Here is a 23,333-nt window from a genome sequence, read left to right as displayed (position 1 = left end):
ACATCAGACCTATACTGCACAAGCACCTTAAATTTTTCAAATCAGTCCTATATTTCACAAGCACCCTTAATTTTTTTAAATCGGACTTATACTTAACAAGCACCTTCAAAAGTGTCAAATCGGACCTATGCTGCACAAGCATCTTCAAAAATGTTTAAAATCGGACCTATACTGCACAAGGACCTTCAAAATTTTGCAAATCAGACCTAGAATGCCCAAGCACCTTCAAAATATTTCAAATCGGACCTATACTGCACAAGCACCACCAAAGTTTTTCAAACCCGACGTATACTGCACAAGCATCTTCCAAATTTTTCAAATCGGACAAGCTCCTTAAATCAAATTTTTCAAATCAAATTTTTCAGATCTGCACAAGCTCCTTAAAAATTATCAAATCAAACCTACAAGACACAAGCACTTTCACAATGGTCAAATCGGACCTATACTGCACAAGCACCTTAAAAATTGGCAAATCGGACCTATACTGCACAACCGCCTTCAAAATTGTTAAATCGGACCTATACTGCACACACACCTTCAAAATTATCAAATCGGTCCTATACTGCACAATGACCTTAAATTTTGTCAAATAGGACTTATGCTGAACAAGCAGCTTCAAGATTGTCAAATCGAACCCATACTACAAAAACACCTTCCAAATTTTGCAAATCAGACCTATACTGCCCGAGCACCTTCAAAATATTTCAAATCAGACCTATACTACACAAGCACCTTCAAATTTTTTCAAATCGGACCTATACTGCACAAGCACCTTCAAAATTTTTCAAATCAGACTTATACTGCAAAAGCTCCTTCAAAATTATCAAATCGGACCTACAATGCACAAACACTTTCAAAATAGTCAAATCGGACATATACTGCAAAAGCACCTTCAAAATTGTTAAATCGGACATATACTATACAAGCACCTTCAAAATTGTCAAATAGGACCTATACTGCACAAGAACCTTCAAAAGTGTCAAATCAAATCTATACTGCACAAGCACCTTCAAAAATGTCAAATCGGATCTATACTGCACAAGCAACATGAAAATATTGCAAATAAGACTTATACCGCACAAGCACCTTAAAATTTTTCAAATATGACCTATACTGCACAAGCACTTAAAATTTTTCAAATCGGACCTATACTGGAGAAGCATCTTAAAATTTTTCAAATCGGACCTATACTGCACAAGCACGTTAAAATTTTTACAAATTGGAGATATACTGTACAAGCACCTTCAAATGTTTTCAAATCGGACCAATAACTGCACAAGCACTTTCAAAATTGTAAAATCGGACCTATACTGCATAAGCACCTCCAAAATTTTTCAAACCGGATGTATACTGCACAAGCACCTATTAAATTTTTCAAATCAGACTTATATTGCACCAGCTCCTTAAAATTATCAAATCAGTCCTACAAGACACAAGAACCTTCACAATTGTCAAATCGGACCAATATTGCACAAGCACCTTCAAAATTGTCAAATCAGACCTATACTACACAACTGCCTTCAAAATTGTCAAATCAGACCTATACTGCACAAGCACCTTCAAAAGTGTAAAATCGGAACTATACTGCACAAGCAACTTCAAAATTTTGCAAATAAGACTTATACCAAACAAGCACCTTAAAATTTTTCAAATCGGACCTATACTACACAAACACGTTCAAATTTTTAAAATCTGACCTATACGTAACAAGCACGTTAAAATTTTTCAAATATGATCTGTACTGCACAAGCACGTTAAAATTTTTACAAATTGGAGATATACTGCACAAGCACCGTAAAAAGTTTTCAAATCCGACCTATACTGTACAAGCTTCTTCAAAATTATCAAATTGGACCTATAATGCACAAGCACTTTCAAAATTGTCAAATCGGACATATACTGAAAAAGCACCTTCAAAATTGTTAAATCGGACCTATACTGTACAAGCACCTTCAAAATTGTCAAATAGGACCTATACTGCACAAGCACCTTCAAAAGTGTCAAATCGGAGCTCCACTGCACAAGCATCTTCAAAATTGTCAAATCAGACCTATACTGCACAAGCACCTTCAAAAGTGTAAAATCAGACCTATACTGCACAAGCACCTTCAAAAGTGTAAAATCGGAACTATACTGCACAAGCAACTTCAAAATTTTGCAAATAAGACTTATACCGAACAAGCACCTTAAATTTTTTCAAATTGGACCTATACTGCACAAGCACGTTCAAATTTTAAAAATCTGACCTATACTGCACAAGCACGTTAAAATTTTTCAAATATGATCTGTACTGCACAAGCACGTTAAAATTTTTACAAATTGGAGATATACTGCACAAGCACCGTAAAAAGTTTTCAAATCCGACCTATACTGCACAAGCACCTTCAAGATTGTCAAATGGGACATATACAGCGCAAGCACCTTCAAAATGTTCAAATCGGCCTCTAATGCACAAGCACGTTCAAAATTATCAAATAGGAACAATACTGCACAAGCACCTTCAAAATTGTCGAAACGGACCTTTACTTCATCTATGTACAATCCTTGGCGAAGGATGGAATTCTGCAAGTACACATCCACATATATCACACAATCCCGCAAGCCAGCTGTTCTGCTAGTGCATATAAACCTACTTCATCCAATTCTGTGCTATGTTGGGTATTTTGCTAGTACAGATATAAACTTATGTAATCCACCCCGGGCAACGCTGGGTATTTTGGCTAGTAACTATATCAACTAATTTTTTCCAATCCCAGACGACACCAAGTGTTCTGCTTGGAAGAATTCCATGAATTTTATCCAATCCCAGGACATGCCGGGTAATCAGCTAGTATATACGTCATGCTAGTGCTATGTCATACAATTCCGGGTGACGCTGGGTATTTTGCTAGTACATATACACCAATTTTATCCAATCCCGGGCTACGCCGGGTATTCTGCTAGTACATATGCTGGGTATTAGGCTAGTACATATATCAAATAATCTTATGCGATCCCAGGCAACGCTGGGTATTCTGCTAGGAAACATTCAATGTATTTCCACCTACGTCGAGTAATCTACTAGTACATAACACTTCTAAATAATAATGTTTATAGTTCAGATATGATTTTTGGAATATGACATCTGGTCTCAATTTAGTAGTCGATAAATAAAACTTTATCCAATCCCAGGCCATGCCGGGTAATCAGCTAGTATATAGATCATGCTAGTTCTATGTCATACAATTCCGGGCGACGCTGGGTATTTTGCTAGTACATATACACCAATTTTATCCAATCTCGGGCTATGCCGGTATTCTGCTAGTACATATGCCGGGTATTAGGCTAGTAGATATATCAACCAATCTTATCCAATCCCAGGCAACGCTAGGAATTTCTGCTAGGAAACATTCAAGCGGTCTCATCTTTCGCCCCCACTACTCACATTTCGTATATGTAATGTTTACATTTTAAAACAGTAAAACGAATCTCGTTTCCTGTCTAGACATCTCTCTCTCCCTCTCTCTCTCTCTCTCTCTCTCTCTTCGTCTTCCTTACTCTAAAGAGAAATAGTGTTATTAAAAAAGAAAATGGCGTTAATTGATCGTTAATATTTTTTGTAAGCGCATTTTTTTTTACTTCACATTTTTGGCTTGATATTTTTCGTTTAACTATCGTATCTAACTATTTTTAACCTGCTAATAACATTGTTAACGTTTTCATAGCGTGAAAGTTAATATTTTGATGTGTATGATAGTCGCCTTTTTTACCGATAGTAGACTCTTAACACATTCAATGTTTTCATATACAGACCACCATTAGAGCTTGCTTACATCAAGGTCACGTGACATGATTCAGCGTTTATTAAATTACGTACCAATATCGTTAAAATGTCACTTTTGGGACCCCCCCCCCCCGAAGAAAAACGGTCAGCTTACCACGTCTAGTGGTCGTTTTGGGCCAAAATTTCGATATTTGTCGTCCGAAGGGTCTAGCTTCAGTCTGATACAAAGTTTGTTAATTTTTGTTCTGTCTGGCGAAAGTTTTTAACAGACATACAAACATACATATATATATATATATATATATAAAGAAGATTTGACATTGGCATTCACCCGTTACTTTTGCAGCGGTATGTTTATGCCTTATTCCAAAATACTAAGAATTCTTCATCTTATTTTCTTGTCTTTCGGTGTCGACTCAGCAAAAGATAAACGCTTTCATCTCAATAGAAGAAAAGCATTATCCTCTGTTCGTGCTAAAAGAATGCATCCGGCTCTAAATTGTATGTTGTTTTCCTAAACAGATGTCTCACATATATTAACCCATTTTACATATGTCTCACGTATATTAATCCATTTTACATATGTCTCACGTATATTAACCCATTTTACATATGTCTTACGTATATTAACCCATTTTACATATGTCTCACGTATATTAACCCATTTTACATATTGTGTAATTTCTTTTAACCAGGTTCGAAAACTCCAAGAAACGTCAGTTTTTTCGGCAAGCCACTACCTGATCCACGAAAAATAAGTCTCAAATTGTTTTCCACAATAAGCTCTAATCAGATTACAGATTTTTCTGCTATAGCACCTACCTTCGCCCGCTTTGTGGAACATGATTTGTACAAGACAAAGTTGTTGGACGGTAATAAATTTTCCTTGTTATTTTTTTAAAATTTATTATTAATGTAAGAACGTTCTTATGCTGGATTAAGTAACATAGCGTGGGGATTATCACCTTTTCTTTGCGTTGTGGTTAAAAGAATAGAATGAACTTAAAAAAAAAACAACAACTCAGTTATTTAGTCTGATATTACATTTTCTTCTTTAAACAATAAGGATATCAAGAATTGCATTGTTCACTTCCAATCTTAAGTAAAGTGTTGGAAGACTATAAAAACGCGATCGATTATTTGAACGTCGAACTTTCTACTATTGTAAACTCCGTAGCTTTTTTTACCGTGTACTTCCACCATGACGTAACTTCCTACAACCGTTAGCCTAACCGTGACTACCAAGAGTAAAGAAGGCCGATGTACATGACAGTGTGACGTCATTATCAGATTCACTTGTAGGTATAGTCTAGGCTATCAGCAGCAGTTTCGTCTAGTTTCCAGTTTGCTAACATGGTGTATTCTTGCGTTGTTCCAAATTACCGGGGAAATTATCCAAAAGGCGCCAAAGTACATACATTTTCTTTTCCTAAATTTTCTCAATTTGGATACGTGCAATTAGAAGGGAAAATTTTTATTCCAACCAAATATAGTAAAGTAAGTAATGTTATGTGTTAATAATTAAACGTGTATTTAATTAGAACTGTATTCAAGTACTTTCATAAAGTTTGATAACATTGTTAATATAAATTAAAGCAGTTTAATAACGTTTGATAACATTGTTAATATAAATTACAGAAACAATACTATTTATTGCTAATACAGCAAATATTACATTGATTTATTAACTGTTTATTTTCTTATAAGGCTAAAACTCTATCAGGAAGGTTGAAAATTTAATTTAATTTGGTTTTAGTTTTGAAAATTATAAACAAATAATTTTTGCATAAGAATAATTGTCAAAATGTCTTTTTAGTAATGAATAAAACCTTTCATTGAGTATTTCCAAATTATTTTGAAGTTTTATATTTTTTCTAAAGTCGGTTTGAAAATTATTCACCACGCGGCTATTAATGAAATTATCAGTGACTGAGCGTTATATATTAAAATTGATTGTTTCTTTTTAAAGTAATATACAAATAATTTTTACGAGAATAATTGTCAAAATGTCTTTTTAGTAATGAATAAAACATTTCAATTATTTTGGAGTTCTATATTTTTTTTCTAATCAGTTTGAAAATTATTCACCACGCGCCTATTAATGAAATTACCAGTGACTGAACGTTGTCGTTATATATTAAAATTGATTGTTTCTTTTTAAAATTATAAACAAATAATTTTCACATGAGAATAATTGTCGAAAATATTTTTTTTAATTTACTTGCCTCCCCACGAGGGCACAGTTAGACACAAGGTCGGTTTTTAATGTGGGAAAATCTAGCTCCCAAAAAAGGAGCACTCTGGATAGGAATAAAAATAAAATAAAAATTGTGTCGCTCATGAAGGATTTCTTCTCCACTGACCGAGGACAGAACAAATGAAGTGTAGCATCAGAACAGATACTACACTGTGATTATTATTATTATTGTAAATGTTCGTTTACTATCTTTTCTTAGATTTTAGCAATAGTTTACATTATGGTATGAATGTTTTCTTTAATTATGTTTTTAGGTATGTAAACATCATTTTCGGCCTGAGGATGTAATAAAGAAGTCAAGATTCAATGATAAAACGTTGTGAAATAAACACGCAAGAGGAGAACATTAGTCCGAATAATCTCTAAAGTTAAAAAAAATAACATTCAACCCATGTGATTTTTCTCTAAATTAAATTTAAAAAATATTTCTGCACTAGTAACTTTTATTGTTTGTTTGTATTTAAATTATTTGTTTGATTTCAATTTTTTGTACTTATCGTTTGTTTTCATTCTTAAAATGATTTATCGTTTGTTTTCACTTTTAAAATTATTCATCGTTGGTGTTTAATATGTTATTTAATTCTTTGTTTCCTAAATTCATAATTAACTTTTATCAGTATGAAATTGTATATTGCTGTAAAATTACTTAATTTTACATAGATGAAATTTATATTTTATATTGAATAAAGTTCAATATAAAATAAAGTATTAATCGAACTGTGTCCCTATTTCTGTTTAAAAATGTTTTATTGCTCTTTTTCAAATGGCCCTCATATAGTACTGACAGTTGATTTATTTGCTTCCCCACTGAGCAAATTAGTCACAAGGCCGTTTTTTAATGTGGAGATAGGGGAAAGGGGGAGGGAAAGGGGTGAACAGCTCCCGAGAGGTGGGAAATGGGAGCTGGATTAGAAACTGTTGGTATGAAGGGTTGCCCCTCCAGTGACCAAGGTCAGATATGTGGGGTTACCCCCACATATGGTCTTTGCTAGTCATAGCTTGCAGCATCTGTGGGAACAGATACTACACTTTGATCTTGTCCCCCGTTGTATTTATTTGCTTCCCCACTGAGCAAATTAGGCACAAGGCCGTTTTTTAATGTGGAGATGGAGGGAGGGGGGAGGGAAAGGGGGATCCTGCTCCCGAGAGGTGGGAAATGGGAGCTGGATAGTAACTGTGGTCGTAGGGTGATCCCTACCTTGACCAAGTTCAGATATGTGGGGTTACCCCACATCTGGTCTTTGCTAGTCATAGCTGGTCTTTGCTAGTCTTAGCTTTGCAGTATCTGCCGGAACAGATGGTATTTATTTGCTCCCCCACCGAGCAAATTAGGCACAAGGCCGATTTTTAATGTGAGGACTGAAGGGGTAATGGGGAACAACTCCCCGGGGAGTAGGGGAGCTGGATGGTGACAATTGGTATGAAGGGTTACCCCTACATTGACCAAGGTCTTACATGTGGGGTCGCCCCCACATATGGTCTTTGCTGGCAGTATCTGCCGGAACAGATGGTATTTATTTGCTCCCCCACCGAGCAAATTAGGCACAAGGCCAATTTTTAATGTGAGGAGTGAAGGGAGGGGGAAGGGAAAGGGGGACCAGCTCCCGAGAGGTGGGAAATGGGAGCTGGTTAAAGGTCAGGCATGTGGGGTTGCCCCCACATCTGGTCTTTGTTAGTCATAGCTAGTCCTAGCTAGTCATAGCTTGCAGCATCTGCCGGAACAGATGGTATTTATTTGCTCCCCCACCGAGCAAATTAGGCACAAGGCCAATTTTTAATGTGAGGAGTGAAGGGAGGGGGAAGGGAAAAAGGGGACCAGCTCCCGAGAGGTGGGAAATGGGAGCTGGTTAAAGGTCAGGCATGTGGGGTTGCCCCCACATCTGGTCTTTGCTAGTCATAGCTAGTCATAGCTTGCAGTATCTGCCGGAACAGATACTACACTTTGATCTTGTCCCCCCTGCCGCCGAGGCGGGGGTGTGCAGTGATATAGTACTGACAGTCTGATAAATCTTACCTACATTGCCTGCTGGCATTCTTTAGTTAAAAGGCCTTCTTCTTACTTTCGGTGGCCGTGGCCTTACTCGACCTCTAGTAGAAAACTCCAATTACTAGACTTACGTGGCATATTTATAGTGTTTCGTAAATATGAAAAAGGCTAGAAAATTTTTCCGTTATAAAAAGAACAAAAGTTATGGGAGTTTGACTTAAAATGAGTGTTTTGTGCACTGATAATTGCATCTAATACTAATTCCTCTTAATCCCTATTAATCTCTAACTGAACACTGAGTAAATACCATAATTTTAGTTTTCTGCACCTTAGCATGGATCCATGCAAAATTTCAACCAGATCAGCTAAGTAGTGTCCAAGAGACCGCTAGGGTAAATGTGATATTGAGGAGACTATATATATATATATATATATATATATATATATATATATATATATATATATATATATATCCTGAATAATCATATTTGTATCTACATCAATATCTGGTTTGTTTTATGGCTTGTTGTTATTATTATTATTATTATTATTATTATTATTATTATTATTATTATTATTATTATTATTATTATTATTGGCTCACATGGAGCTTTCACACAAGTCAACAAACGATCTGATTTGAAACCTGTGGTGTTCTCTGGAAGCTGAGTGCCAGCAAGTCTCCCCAGACGTCCAGCCCTCTCCACCTCCTTCGATAGCATTTGCAAATGAATTTGCATCATCGCAACAGCCGCTTACCATTGATTTCTCGCTGGTAGTGGCCATTGGTTTATACTGGAATTTGAGTGGCACTCAGCCTCCCCAAGGTCCCAGTTCTCTTTGCGCTTGTCCAGCTGAGATCTGGTTGGCACTCGCTCCTCGGTCTTTCAGTCCTTATTGACACTTCTCGGCTCTTTGGTATCTTTTTTTGGGGGGGGATCAGTGATGAAATAAGGGGGGGGGGGGAGGAATGCATGATGGGGGTGTAGAACTTTTATTATTATTATTATTATCATTATTATTATTATTATTATTATTATTATTATTATTATTATTATTATTATTATCCGTTATTTATTTCCTACAATTTTGGTAATAAAAAGCGAATAGAAAAAAAAACAAAAAAACACTAATAGATATCTAAATATATATATCGCATTCTAAACTCTGCAGAACTATTCGTATTAGATTTGTTCTATTTACCCTAATGTAGGCTCAGCTCCGCATTGAGCTATCACACTTGAGATTCGCTACAGTATCGTACAGCAGAATACAAAATAATCATGGTCACAAAATCAGCAACCAACTGTGTTTCATGTGTTGATAAACTATTTTTTTTTTTTTGTAAATTTCGATTTAAAATATGTAAGCTCTGTTTGACATAACGTATTAACCATGGTGCGTTATTTAATCTGAAGTGTTTAATATATAAAATAAAACTAAATTGTTAATACATATTGTAAAACAAAGCTTATATGTCTTATGAGAGTTCAATTATTAATACAATTTCTGTAAGGCTTTTATATATAGGTATGTATATGTGTGTGTGTGAGTGTTTTCTGTTGTTTGTTTTTCTTTGATAATCATTATAATGTTTTCTTTTGTTTCAGCAAGTCACTGTTGCACTCCGTAAGTAGTGTTGTATTTTCTTCTAATTCATTTTATTAAAAATAATATATTTCAAGTGCATATTCGATGGTAATTTTGATATGATTTGACAAGCAAATTTAGTTCAGCACAACAGATTTCTCAGACAGCTCATCACATAAGCAGCTGGTGCCGCGTTGTGTAGATAACAAGTAACAGTAGTTGATTAACCGTCCTCTTCATTACTGTAGATGACATGTAGCAACAGAGTGTTCTCTTCATCTTCTTTTATTTACTTGTCTTGACGTAATATTTCCGAGATATAGAGAAAGCTTCCCGAATTCGACAAAATATATCTGAAGAACGTCGGAGGTTACATCGAACGAAACGTATTGTATTGTGTGAATTAATCGGACTACGATTCTCGTATCATTGGTATTTTCACAACGTTTCGGCCTATATTACCTTTCCCTTCCTTAAGATACATCTTTTAGAATTTTGGGAATTGTGTCGAACTTGATAGTGCACCAAACATCGAAGTAAATCTTTATTTAACCTCCAAGGTAAATTGTTCCCATTCCTACAGTCTTAATTTGATCGAATTTTGTGAATTTATGTTATTTTTTATTCCCTCCCGTTATAAGATTTGTATTTGTAATCTCAAAAAGTCTTAAATTTATAAGAAATAGTGTGTATATGAGAAAAATTTACGCTTTAATTTAATTTTATTTTCAGATCTCAAAGTTCTGGGTAAGAATATGTTAATTTTATAAAATTCATTTTAGTCTTGCTTTTAAATTTTACAACTTTTATCTTTAGCTTTCAAACGTTTATCTTTGCACGTGACACTTTAAGTTTTGCTTTTAAAATTTAAGCATATTATCTTTATATTTAAAGCATTTAACTTTACACATGAAACTTTTAATTTTATTTAAAACTTTCAACTTTATGTAACTTTCAAATTTTTTACTGATCTTTTAACTTTCAAATTATGCATTGAAAAGTTTTTAATCTTACCGTTAGAACTTTTGGCATTGTTTTAAAACGTTTCAATTCACTTTGAAAACTTAAAACTTTACTTTTAAAAGTTTTAGTTTACTTTTTTACAATTGAATCAGAAGACAGTGATCACCGGTACAACACCGTAGTGATTAAATTGGGTATAATACGATTATTTAACAATACATCTCAACAAAACTTGTCATATTGAACTTGACAACAACCATGTTGTTGAGAGCCATGGACAGGCAGCTCTAGGAAGAAGTTTTGTTCATGGAATCTGTGTTTAGATTTATGTACAGTTAAAGAGTGAAGAAAATCGTTGGTAGTATTTGTAGCTATTCGAATGTTGTTTGTGAATAATTGGCAAGAGAGGACCATATATGGAGCGCAAACGACCATTTATGAAAGTAACGATAGAACCGAAACAGTCTCGCAACGTCTTTTCTCTGGGAAAAAAGTTGCAAGGAAGAGAAAATGGCATCACCTACTAGGTTAAAAAGGGGGTGTTGACTTCTGTTAATGCAGGATAAATTGCTGCGAGCAGTTTTTTTCTACTTTTAAAACTTTGAAATTTGCAATTTTTGTTTTACGATTTATATTTGTTTTACAAACTTTGACCTTGGTTTCTGAAATGTTTTAACTTTCTCGTATAAAACTTTAATATTAAATATAATAATTTGCTTTTTAAAATCTATTTTAGCGTTACATTTGAATCTTGTAATTACTTTTTAAAACTTCAGATATGAAGTTTTAAATTTTCTTTTATGACTTATAAAGTCTTGTTTTTCGAAATCTTGATTTTCTCTTCGAAAACTATTTACTTTCCCACGATTTTTGTTTTACTTTTAAACTCTTCACTTTTATTGATTTTCTAAGCTTAAATTTGTTTTTAAAAAGCGTAAGCTTACTTTATTTATATCTCTATCTTGTTTTTAGAATTTGTTATATTTGCTTTTAGAATTTTTATATTCCTTTTTACATTCTGTATTTTCTAGGGTATGTGACAATATAATAATTTCAAGCAATGATATCTATTTCGCATCATACTTAAGGACGTGCTTGCCTAAAGGCAAATCTGTTAACTCTCCGACACTCGACTGCAAAAAAGGTATTATTATTATTATTATTATTATTATTATTATTATTATTATTATTATTATTATTATTATTATTATTATTATTATTATTATTAGCGGGACCTGTGGAAATCCCACAGCGGCATTTTTTATGTGTAATAAATTCTTGGATATGGTACTAATTATGGCAATAATTTTTCATCATTTGTAACTCACCATTTCGCACACCTTACTAAAATAATAATTTTGATATATTGTATAGGCTGATTATTTCATTACAAACACACACATAAGTTAACTCACATTTCATACTTTTTCATGCTTGGATATGTTACTAATTTCAACAATATTTTTTTAAATATTTTTGAGCAACATTATCGCCCAGCCTTATTATTTTAATAATACCTTTGATATATTTGTTGGGATGCTTATTTCATTTAAAACAAACCAATCAATTAACCTCCATTTCATCATTTTTCATAATTCTTGAATATGTTACTAATTTAGACAATAATTTTTCATAATTTGTACCCACATTATCTCCCCCTCCTTAATAAAATAATAACTTTGATATATTGTCTGGGCTTATTATTTCATTACAAACACACTAATGCATGATCACATTTCATCATTTTTCTTAATTCTTAGATATGTTACTTATTTCGACAATCATTTTTCATAATTTTAACCCATATTTTCGCACCTCCCCCTTTACTAAATAATAACTTTGATTTATTGCCTAGGCTGATTATTTTATTTAAAACACATCAATCAATTAACTCACATTTCATCATTTTTTATAATTCTTGGATATGTTACTAATTTCGACAATCATTTTTCGTAAGTTAAACACACCTTATAGCTCCCCCCTTACTAAAATAATAACTTTGATATATTGTCTGGGCTGATTTTTTTCATTACAACACACCAATCAATTAACTCATATTTCATCATTTTTCATAATTCTTGGATATATTACTAATTTCGACAATCATTTTTTATCATTCAAACCGACGCCATCACCCCTCCCCTTACTAAAATAATAACTTTGATATATTGTCTGGTCTGATTATTTAATTGCAAACGTATTATTGCATTAAATCACATATTATCATTTTTAATAATTCTTGGACATGTTACTAATTTAGACAATCATTTTTCACAATTAAAACCATTCTTATCGCCCTCTCTTACTAATCTAATAACTTTGATATATTGTCCGGACTGATTATTTTATTATAAACACATCAATCAATAAACTCGCTTTTCATCATTTTTCATAATTTTTGGATATGTTACTAATTTCCACCATACATTTTTGTAATTAAAACCCTCCCTATCGCCCTCACTTATTAAAATAATAACTTTGATATATTGACTGGTCTGATTATTTCATTACAGATACACCAATCAATCAACTAACATTTCATCATTTTTCGTAATTCTTGGATATGTTACTAATTTTGACAATAATTTTTCATAATGTTATCCCTCCTTATTTCTTTTCCGCTTACTTAAATAATAATATTGATGTATTGTCTGGGCTATGATTATTTTATTATAAACACGCCGATCAGTTAACTCACATTTCACTATTTTTCGTTATTCTTGGATATCTTACGAATTTCGACAATATTTTTATAATGTAAACCATCCTCATCGCCCTCTCTTACTAAAACATAACTTTGATATATTGTCTGGGCCGATTATTTCATAAAAAGCACATATATTTATTAATTTACATTTCATATTTTTTCGTAATTCTCGAATATGTTACTAATATCGACTATAACTTTTTATATTTTTGCTCACATTAATAACCTCACACTACTAAAATAATAACTTGGATATATTTTTTAGTCTGATTATTTTATTTCAAACACACTAATAAATTAACTAACATTTCGTAATTTTTCATAATTCTTGGATATGTTACTAATTTCGACAATCATTTTTCATTATTTAAACCCACATCATCGCCCCCTTACTAAAAAATTACTTTGATATATTATCTGGTCTGATTAGTTCATTGCAAACACACTAATTCATTAAATCATATATTATCATTTTTCCTAATTCTTGGATATGACAATAATTTCTCATAAATTTTTCCTAATTCTTGGATACGACAATAATTTCTAATAAATTTAACACACCTTATAGCCTTCTCCTTACTAAAATAATAAATTTGATATATTTGCTGAGCTGCTTATTTCATTACAAACACATCAATCAAATAACTCACATTTCATCATTTTTCATAATTCTTGTATATGCTACTAATTTCGGCAATCATTTTCTATAATTAAAACCCCACATTATGCTCCCTCCTACTGATCTAAGAACTTTGATATATTGTCTGGGCTTATTATTTCATTATAAAAACAACAATAAAATAACTCACATTTCATCATTTTTCATAATTCTTGGATATGTTACTAATTTCGACAATAATTTTCATAACTTAAACCCACTATGTCGCTCTCCCTCACTTAAATAATAACTGTGATATATTGCCTGGGATATTTATTTAATTACAAACACATCAATCGATTCCGAGTATTCTCATAGTATATATGTTCCACCTATCTTATCCAATCCTGGGTGACGCCGCATATTCTGCTAGTATATATCTTTCACCAATCTAATTCGATCCTGGCGATGCTGGGTATTCTGCTACTATATGTTTTCCACTTATCTCATTCAATACTGGGCGACGCCTTCTGCTAGTATATATTTGTGCTTATCACATTCAATCCCAGGTCTGACTTCATGTCCGCCACCCCACTGTTAAAAAATATACATGAGATAAAGTAATGTTTTAATCGTAAACTGTTTAAACTGGTAACATACCCATGAAAAATGATAAAATGCAGGTTAATTGATTAGTGTTTGTAATTAAATAATCATCCCAGCAAATGTATCAAAGTTATTATTTTAGTAAGGTTGGACGTCAACGTTGGTTTAAATTATAAAAAAAAATGTTGTTGAAACTAGTAACACATCCAAGAATTACGAAAAGTGATGAAATGTGAATTGATTGATGTGTGTGTTTGTAATGAAATAATCAGCCTAGACAATATATCAAAATTATTATTTAAGTAAGGTGTTCGATATGGTGAGTTTAAATGATGAAAAATTGTCAAAATTAGTACCATATCCAAGAATTATTAAAAATGATGAAATGTGAGTTAATTGACAGTTGTGTTTTTTTTATAAAATAATCAACCAATACAATATATCAAATTTAATATTTTAGTAAAGAGAGGGGCGATAATGTGGTGTGAAATTATGAAAAATTATTGTCGAACATAGTAACATATTCAATAATTATGAAAAATGATAAAATGTGAGTTAATTGACCGGTGTGTTTGTAATGAAATAATCAGCCCAGGAAATATATCAAAGTTATTATTTTAGTAAGGGGGCTATACATTTTTAATAAAAAAGTAGAATAATATGATTGTGCCTTCATTCATGCTGAACAGAACGCACACAGCATGACCAGCAATAATATATTACATATGAAAAATGCTGCTGTGGAATTTCCACAGGTCCCGCTAGTTATTATTATTATTATTATTATTATTATTATTATTATTATTATTATTATTATTATTATCTGTTGTTGTTGTGTTGGCGAACATCACAGTGTTGTGATGCTTTACACCAGTTAAATTTTTCACTCAATAGCTGGTTTTACAATGAAGCGTAAATTAGATGGAAACCACATGGCATAGGATTTCTGCAGTGCCAAGTAGAACCGAATCTGCATTGCGGTGATGTTGTACTTAATTACTAAGTGGTTCAACTTTTCTCAAGATCATGTAGAATTGAGCCAGGCTCGCCTATGGTGATTGGCACGATGTAAGTTTTCTTATTCCACAAACTAGCAATCGTCATGCTTAGTTTCTGACAGTTCCGTAGTTTCTCATTCTTTTTGCTTGCTAAGTCGATGTCACTTCAGCAACCTACATCGAAATTTTTTTTTATTTATTGATCTTTTTATTCAAAATTACAATATATATACCCTGTATCCTGTGAGTTATCTCTCGGTCGCACTGAACCATAAAATTCCAGAGAATCTTAACTTCCTCATTTTCCAATATCGCTTCTGAGTGATTTTAGAATCATTTGTCTCTCACTTTAATTTTAATCTTGTGGCACAAACTGAAATGTAGATTTGCACATACTATGTAATGGCGTCGTTTTTACTCTTTTTGAGCAAGTGTAGAACACGCACTAACAATGTGTGACACTGTGTCAAAAATCACATCGCACAACCTGCACTTATCAAAATAGTCCTTCCGGTAGATGTTTCTATTGATTGCATTTGAATTTAGTTTCTGTTCATGATCAGCAAATATAAGATTTGTCCGTCTGTATGTCCATGTCCCATAGGATTTTGTGGTTCTCGTTTTCGAGTGCTGTTGCAGGTTTATGCTTGTGCCATTTATCTGTACGCTCAAAATGCAGTCGTTTGCACATATTATTATTATTATTATTATTATTATTATTATTATTATCCATGATTGAATATATTAAAAAGTCATTATTATTACTCATTATTTCGTATATTAAAATGTTGATTTTAATAATGTTTAAATAGAAAACGTAGGCTTTACATATCAATGTCAGAGCGAGGACAAACTTAATTATATAGGTATTTTAATTAATAGCAACCCCCGGCGTTACCCTGTCGTAAAATAGCAATCACTATTTTAATTCTTTTTTATAAATTATTATAGTTACAAATCTATATTGATTATTATCCAATATATAGTTATAATTTTAAAGGTTATAAAAATATGATTTGCCGACCATCTGCTAGAATCGAAAGCAAAACGTTTAATGCTTGGGCCTTAGTCGATATTTACCATTCTAGCATAGTTACGGTCTGACTACCGAGAGATGAATAGGACAGGATGCAAATTAAGAGACTTTGAGTTATGAATGTTTAATTTTGAGAATGCGTAAAAGTAACAGCTGGAGTGAAGTTTTGTTCGATTTTCTTTGCTAAAATCAACTTTTATTTTCAATTTTAATTCCTCAGCAGCAATTGTTGTCGGCTAAAATCTAAATAAAAAATGTCCTTCAAGTATAAATACTCTATATATCAAGTTCCAACTCTGTAGATAAAATATACAGAGATGAGTTTCATAAATACTATCATTTTTACCATTTATTTTCTGAGATATTCTCAGTCATGCTGACTCGAAACGGCCTCAGAACAGGAGTTATCTTCCATCAGAAAAATATTCCTCCTTACACAACACCACTAATCAAATATCTTATTTAGGTTGGAAAATCTTGCTCCAATTTATGCATCTTCTCCCGATCTAACTCCCTCGGTTATTTCAAGAATTACAAAACCTTTTAGATGGCCTTAGGTTAACATCACGAGAGGAGATTGAACATGAGTAAAATTTGTATTCCACATCAAAACCTAACAAATTTTACAATCGATGCATTTATAAGCTCGTTGACGAATGCAGTCAAGTTATAGATAGCAAACGTCGTTATTGTTATGAATAAAAAAAACTTAAAAATCACAGATTTTCATTTTTAAGATAGAATTTTAAATTGGCGATAACTTTTTCACCAACCTGATATGCGTATATATTTTGATGTGTGTGCATATCTTTAGATGTACGTGAATAGTTTTAGCTTCATATGCATAGTCATAATTGAAAAACTTTTCGTTGTATTCATCACCCAGAAAAATAACGAAGAGCGGAAAGAAATTACAACACTATGTTATTTAGAAAGAATGCCAGCACATAAGAAGCGAATAATTTGACGTCATCCACATGATATATAAATTGCAAAATTCAAGCATTGCGTGTAATCTATAGACACCAGGTCTAAACACAGACTCAATCTAAAATTTAATATGCCATCAGGTTGATGCAGACGATTGTAATGTTAACAGGTCGATATCTATCACCCACAACCGGTATTATTTTCTTTTAATACCAGACGAGCAACGTCGGGTAACCCTGTGAGTCTATAAATAAATGGCATCATGTTTAACTCCAAGTAATTCTATTAGTGATGTTGTACATTCTATCCTGATATATTCTAATGGTCATGCAAATAGCCATACTCCTTTCGGACGACGGAAATCGAATATGAAATAATAAGAGATCAACAGTTAAAATTTATATGCATGTTTTAGGAGTTTTAGCAGAAGTTGAATCATTTGAAGACGGACGAATCTTTATATGGTTTTCTGAACGATAAGTAAAGCGCTAAGTTTAAACATTAATTTATTGTTCAGAGATACTAATTTAACACGAACTTATTTTGAAATTAAATATGGTATTAAGTTTACAAGGACAGTTTACCATTTTCTATGAACACAAAAATCTGATAAAACAATTAGTCAATACATGTTTTTGTTTTAAATCTAATTTTAAATTGTATAAATACACCATTATTGACGAAGTAATTATTTCCGAGACAAATCAAGGGTATTTTGTTGCTTAATATGTTGGTATAAATAAACTAGAGTCACTTATTAATTAAGAATTCCTTGATTCCAGATTATAATAAAATATTTTTGACAAGCGTATTGTGACACAAAGCTAAAGTGTTTGTCGTTGACGCGTCGTAAGTAATATCTCAGTGGATATTAAGCTTTTCTTGTTTTTTCTTTCTTTTTTCTGGCTCCAGTCGTCCCCTTAAAAAATAAAAGTATCGGACGATCATTTTTTACAGTATATGGTATAAATACATCATATTAATAATACATCACCCATAGCGTAGTAAGGATGAGCTGTTCTAAAACTTATCGTAATCTTTCGCTGTATACAGATAAAGAGAAAGAATTGATCAGCTTATGTTCATATTTGCAACGATATATCTAAATTTAAAACTTCTAATGGAATTTCAAATATTCTGCTCAAGTTAACTCTAAGGTAAATTCAACTTTTGACATCCTATATCGTTGCAGAATAGCCAGGATCAAATTGTAACAAACTGGTATACCGATGACTCTTTCTTGGCTTTGTTACTATCAGTTATTATCAAGTTAAGAATGACACCCCGTCTTTATGGTATCATCCCATTTGTATGCTGATTATTAAAACGATATTGGCACATGCACTTTAACATACATTATTAATGATTTATTTGGTTTATAATTTCAGATATTCCACAGCAAATTAATGAAAATACACACACATTGGATTTGTCTAACATTTACGGATCAACGCCAGCAATTAACACTAGAGTGAGGAAGTGGAAAGACGGTAATCTTGTTCTTCTATAATATTCTTTTGCATTATCAGATGTGACGAGTTACAATTCCGACATTGTACTACTTTCAATTATTCCTGCAGAAAAATTATGGTTGCTCATTATATATATATATATATATATATATATATATATATATATGTATATATATATATATATATATATATAGTGAAAATGGTAATTAATAAAAACTGAAGAAAGTGTTCAATACTGTTGTAGAGCAAATATGCGTTTAATTTTTTTAAGTTACATTCTTGTTTTAGCTCAGACTTTTACAGATTTCTGTAAAAGTCTGAGGAAGCTACAGACGGCCAAAAAAACGGCCGTGTAGCTGAAACAATGATGTAACTTAACAGAAAGATACGGTAATGAAAAATAAAACGTATATATATATATATATATATATATATATATATATATATATATACGTTTTATAAAAAATAAAACGTATATATATATATATATATATATATATATATATATATATATATACGTTTTATTTTTTATTACCGTATCTTTCTGTTAAGTTACATCATTGTTTCAGCTACTCGGCCGTTTTTTTGGCCGTCTGTAGCTTCCTCAGACTTTTACAGAAATCTGTAAAAGTCTGAGCTAAAACAAGAATGTAACTTAAAAAAATTAAACGCATATTTGCTCTACAACAGTATTGAACACTTTCTTCAGTTTTTATTAATTACCATTTTCACTATATATATATATATATATATATATATATGTATATATATATATATATATATATATATATATATAAGTGATGGAACGATTCCATTAATTTTCCCGACTCCGATACAATTATCGATTCCGATTCCGATTCCAATTCTTTATATAGATTTAAATATTAAACTACAGCGTTGATATTTTTCTAAATTAACGTAAAAAATCATATTAAATGTGCAGATATCTTTCTAAATATAAACCATACACTTATGGAAAGCGATCTATCGATTTTAGTTTTCTGGTAGTTTCAAACCAATAAGTATTATTATCTTATTTCTGTTAGAGGGGAAATTTTTGCTTTAAATAAAATCAAACAAACGAACCATTAAAACTATCTTTTTTTGGCATCAGATTGTAGGCAAAAAAAATTCTGATTCCAATAACCGATTCCAGTACCTCTGAAAGTTCGGACTTTTATTCCGAATAAGTGTCCCAACAATTATATATATATATATATATATATATATATATATATATATATATATATATATATATATATATATATATATATATATATATATAATTCTAAAAGTCTGTGGACCGTCTGGGCGTCCTTGCTTCCTTGCTTGAATTTTGTATATATATCCATTAATCATCATTTAATCCTGAACAATTTCGAGTCTCCCTGCTACTTTTATAATAGATTCCTGCATTTCTGTCTGTTTATTTGTTCACAATTTGATTAATATTTACAAATGGTACACTGTTTCCTAAATTAATTTTCATACTGAAAACGGGCTGACAAACACTTCCATTTCAGCATGATTCTATTACATTATTTATTCAAAAGAAATCTACAGCCAAAAAGTAACCTCATTTGAATATTACATTAACGTAAATCTATTTTAATAATTAGCTTCATTTTATTGTATGTTGTAATTAAATTGTTTTTATTGTTCTATGAAAAATATTATTTAAAGTTGATTCATTTAATTTAATTTTAATTAATTTATATTACATTTAATTGGCCTTCTAATTATTATTAATGTGCCCTATTTGTGGAAGTAAGTTAATTCATTTCAGCTGTTCCATTTATTTGTCCTTTAAGCTTTGAGGATATTTTCCGTTCAATTTTCATTGACGAAAATGGGTGTGTTTTATGCTTTCATGAATCCATCATGTGATGCACCTTCAGGAAAATCGTGGAAAGTTAGGATATTCAGTGTAATATTATATTGACAAGAAAATTCTTGCGGGATTTAATATTTTGATTTCAAATGATCTATTCTCAAATAAGTTTTAGTTATCATACATTTATTTTATATACCAATTTAAAGAGCGTGTTCCATTTTATCTCATCGTTTAAATTACAATCGTTCTAAAACAATTATATCATCGTTTAACAACGTGGAATACAAGATGAAATAAAAGCAAATTCGTACAATATTTACAATTTTTTCAATTAAAGTTAGGTGGAAAAGCCCGCTTTAGAAGGAACGAAAGAAGTGTTAGGCCCAGGAACCACCACTGAACTCACAGCATAGTGATTTAAGAAAGTTCGTGGAGGCGATGTAGTAGTCACCCATCAGATGTTGACAACACTCAATTAAGGGCCTTAGCCGAAGCCAGTCCACGAACGTGCTTTTATATTAGACGTAACGTATCCGACAATTTTTAACCACTTGAGAGATAAGGAATATAAAAAAATCTTGATAAATGGGTGTTTGACTAATTCAACGACAACCAAAAGAAACGCCGTTATGTAGTGGTATCTCCTCCTCTTTTACGCAACAAGAACGATCCGTTTGTCGACCGGATTGTTACTTGCGATTAAAAGTGTTTCTTCCGACAACCGGCTACACTCAGCTAAGTGGTTACACGCCAACGAAGCTCAACAACACTTTCTAGAACCAGAGTTCACAAAAAAAGATAATGCTGACTGCTTGGTGGCGTGCAACCGGTCTCATCGATTACAGGTTTTTAAATGCAGGTGAAAAGATTACTTCGAAGTCAACAAATTGATAACATGCATCAGAAAGTGCAACAACAACATTTAACATTAGTCAACAGAAAAGACCCAATTCTCCTCCACGATAATGTCCGCCCGCGCGTTGCTAAACCGAGCGTGCAAAATTCGGCTACGAATCTCCCCTCATTCGTAATACTCTGCAAACTACTCATCGTATCGACTACCGACTATACTGTTTTCAAACATCTCGGGAACTTTCTGTCTGAGACATGCTTAAAAAATCTAAGCAATATCAAAAACACCTTCAGCGAGTTTATCGCTACCATTATGTGCCACAAAAAAAAAATTCTTGTCTTTTTCTCTCTTATTTTCCCTCTCTGTCCTGCTCCAACCAAGTCTACCGACCTGCTCCACAACCCCCAAAACCTTAATCATGACAAATCTCAAAAAAAAGAAACACGAATAAACCTAGGACCCCATCCACCAACGTAGATCCCTACTACCAGGTCTCCTTCAACATCAGGGGTCTACGTTCCAACCTTCCAGAGGTTGAAACCCAATTACAGGAGACGAAACTAGCATAGGGGCACCACTTCTCTAGACAAATTCATAATTAAAGGATACTCCAACTTAACATCTAAATCTGACCCCCAAAGATCGCCATTGGCATGGAATATGTGCCTACATCAAAGATGGCTTTCCATGTGGTAGGGATATCTCCAGAGAAGACCCTAATTTACCTTATATGTGCTTCCGGGTTGCACTAGCTTACACCACTGCATTTATATTTGCCCTCTATCGCCCCCACAACAGTAGGGTTACTATCTTTAAAAGTATATCTGAGAAAATTGACCACATCCTGTCTGCTCATTCTTCAGCTAACATTCACATTTGCGGTGACTTCAATGTCCATAATGTGAAATGGTGACCCACTCAAATAAAACCGATGACGAGGGGAGGTTTTGTCATGATTTTGCCATTGCCTATGATCTCACTCAGATTGTTCACGAACCCACCCGTGTGCTCGATACACCCGGTCAATATGCAAGCCTTCTAGACCTTTTCCTCACAACTTCCCCTGGGCTGTGTTCATGTTCCGTTCTATCTCCTCTGGGATCCTCTCACCACTCTGTTGTAGCAGTTAAGATAAAAATGAAATGTAATAAGTCTCCAGACGTACCTCTCCACCGTACTTTATGTAGATACTCTATGGCTGACTGGGATAGCTTCCGTACATTCATATCTGACCTACCTCTGCATTTCATGTTTAAAAAGGATGTGCCCTCTGTAGTATCAGACCTGACCGAATGGTTAACTGTAGGCATAGATCGATTCATACCATCCAAAAAATTCCAACAAAAACCTAACATCCAGCCCTGGTTCTCCCCTGAATGTGCTACTGCCATCGTGCACAGAAATCACTTTGTCCATAGCTACCAATGGAACACGTACATCAAATCTGTTGCCAGGGACGCTGGGAAAATGGTAGGATCCTTCTACCGCTCCAGAAGATATCTCACTACTAATGCAATTCTCTATCTGTATAAAAGCCAAGTACGTCCAAGGATGAAGTACTGCTGCCACATCTGGACAGGAGCTGCTAAAAACAGCCTATCCTGCCTTGACATAGTACAAAATAGACTTCGTGTCTTAGTGGGGGATGCCCTTTTCTCTTCCCTGCAACCTCTCTCCCACAGAAGAGACGTTGCGAGCCTGTCTTTGGTTTATCGTTATTTCCATGGCAGATGCTCGTC

General features: G+C 32.9%; 1 protein-coding gene across 1 annotated transcript in view; it reads left to right on the top strand.

Annotated features, from left to right (window-relative positions):
- LOC145277949 (salivary peroxidase/catechol oxidase-like) overlaps nt 1-23,333 on the top strand; it is an 85,560-nt gene that overhangs the window by 29,348 nt on the left and 32,879 nt on the right. The window contains exons 5-9 of the mRNA XM_080130046.1: nt 4,459-4,635; nt 9,618-9,636; nt 10,330-10,344; nt 11,592-11,704; nt 18,824-18,925. Coding sequence (XP_079986172.1) covers nt 4,459-4,635; nt 9,618-9,636; nt 10,330-10,344; nt 11,592-11,704; nt 18,824-18,925 — 426 coding nt within the window. The remainder of the gene's footprint in view (nt 1-4,458; nt 4,636-9,617; nt 9,637-10,329; nt 10,345-11,591; nt 11,705-18,823; nt 18,926-23,333) is intronic.

Source organism: Euprymna scolopes, chromosome 6 (assembly GCF_053919585.1).
Source record: "Euprymna scolopes isolate OS-2025 chromosome 6, ASM5391958v1, whole genome shotgun sequence".
Lineage (NCBI taxonomy): Eukaryota > Metazoa > Mollusca > Cephalopoda > Sepiida > Sepiolidae > Euprymna > Euprymna scolopes.
The sequence above is the reverse complement of the archived record's forward strand: the minus strand, read 5'-3'. Positions and strand labels throughout refer to the sequence as shown.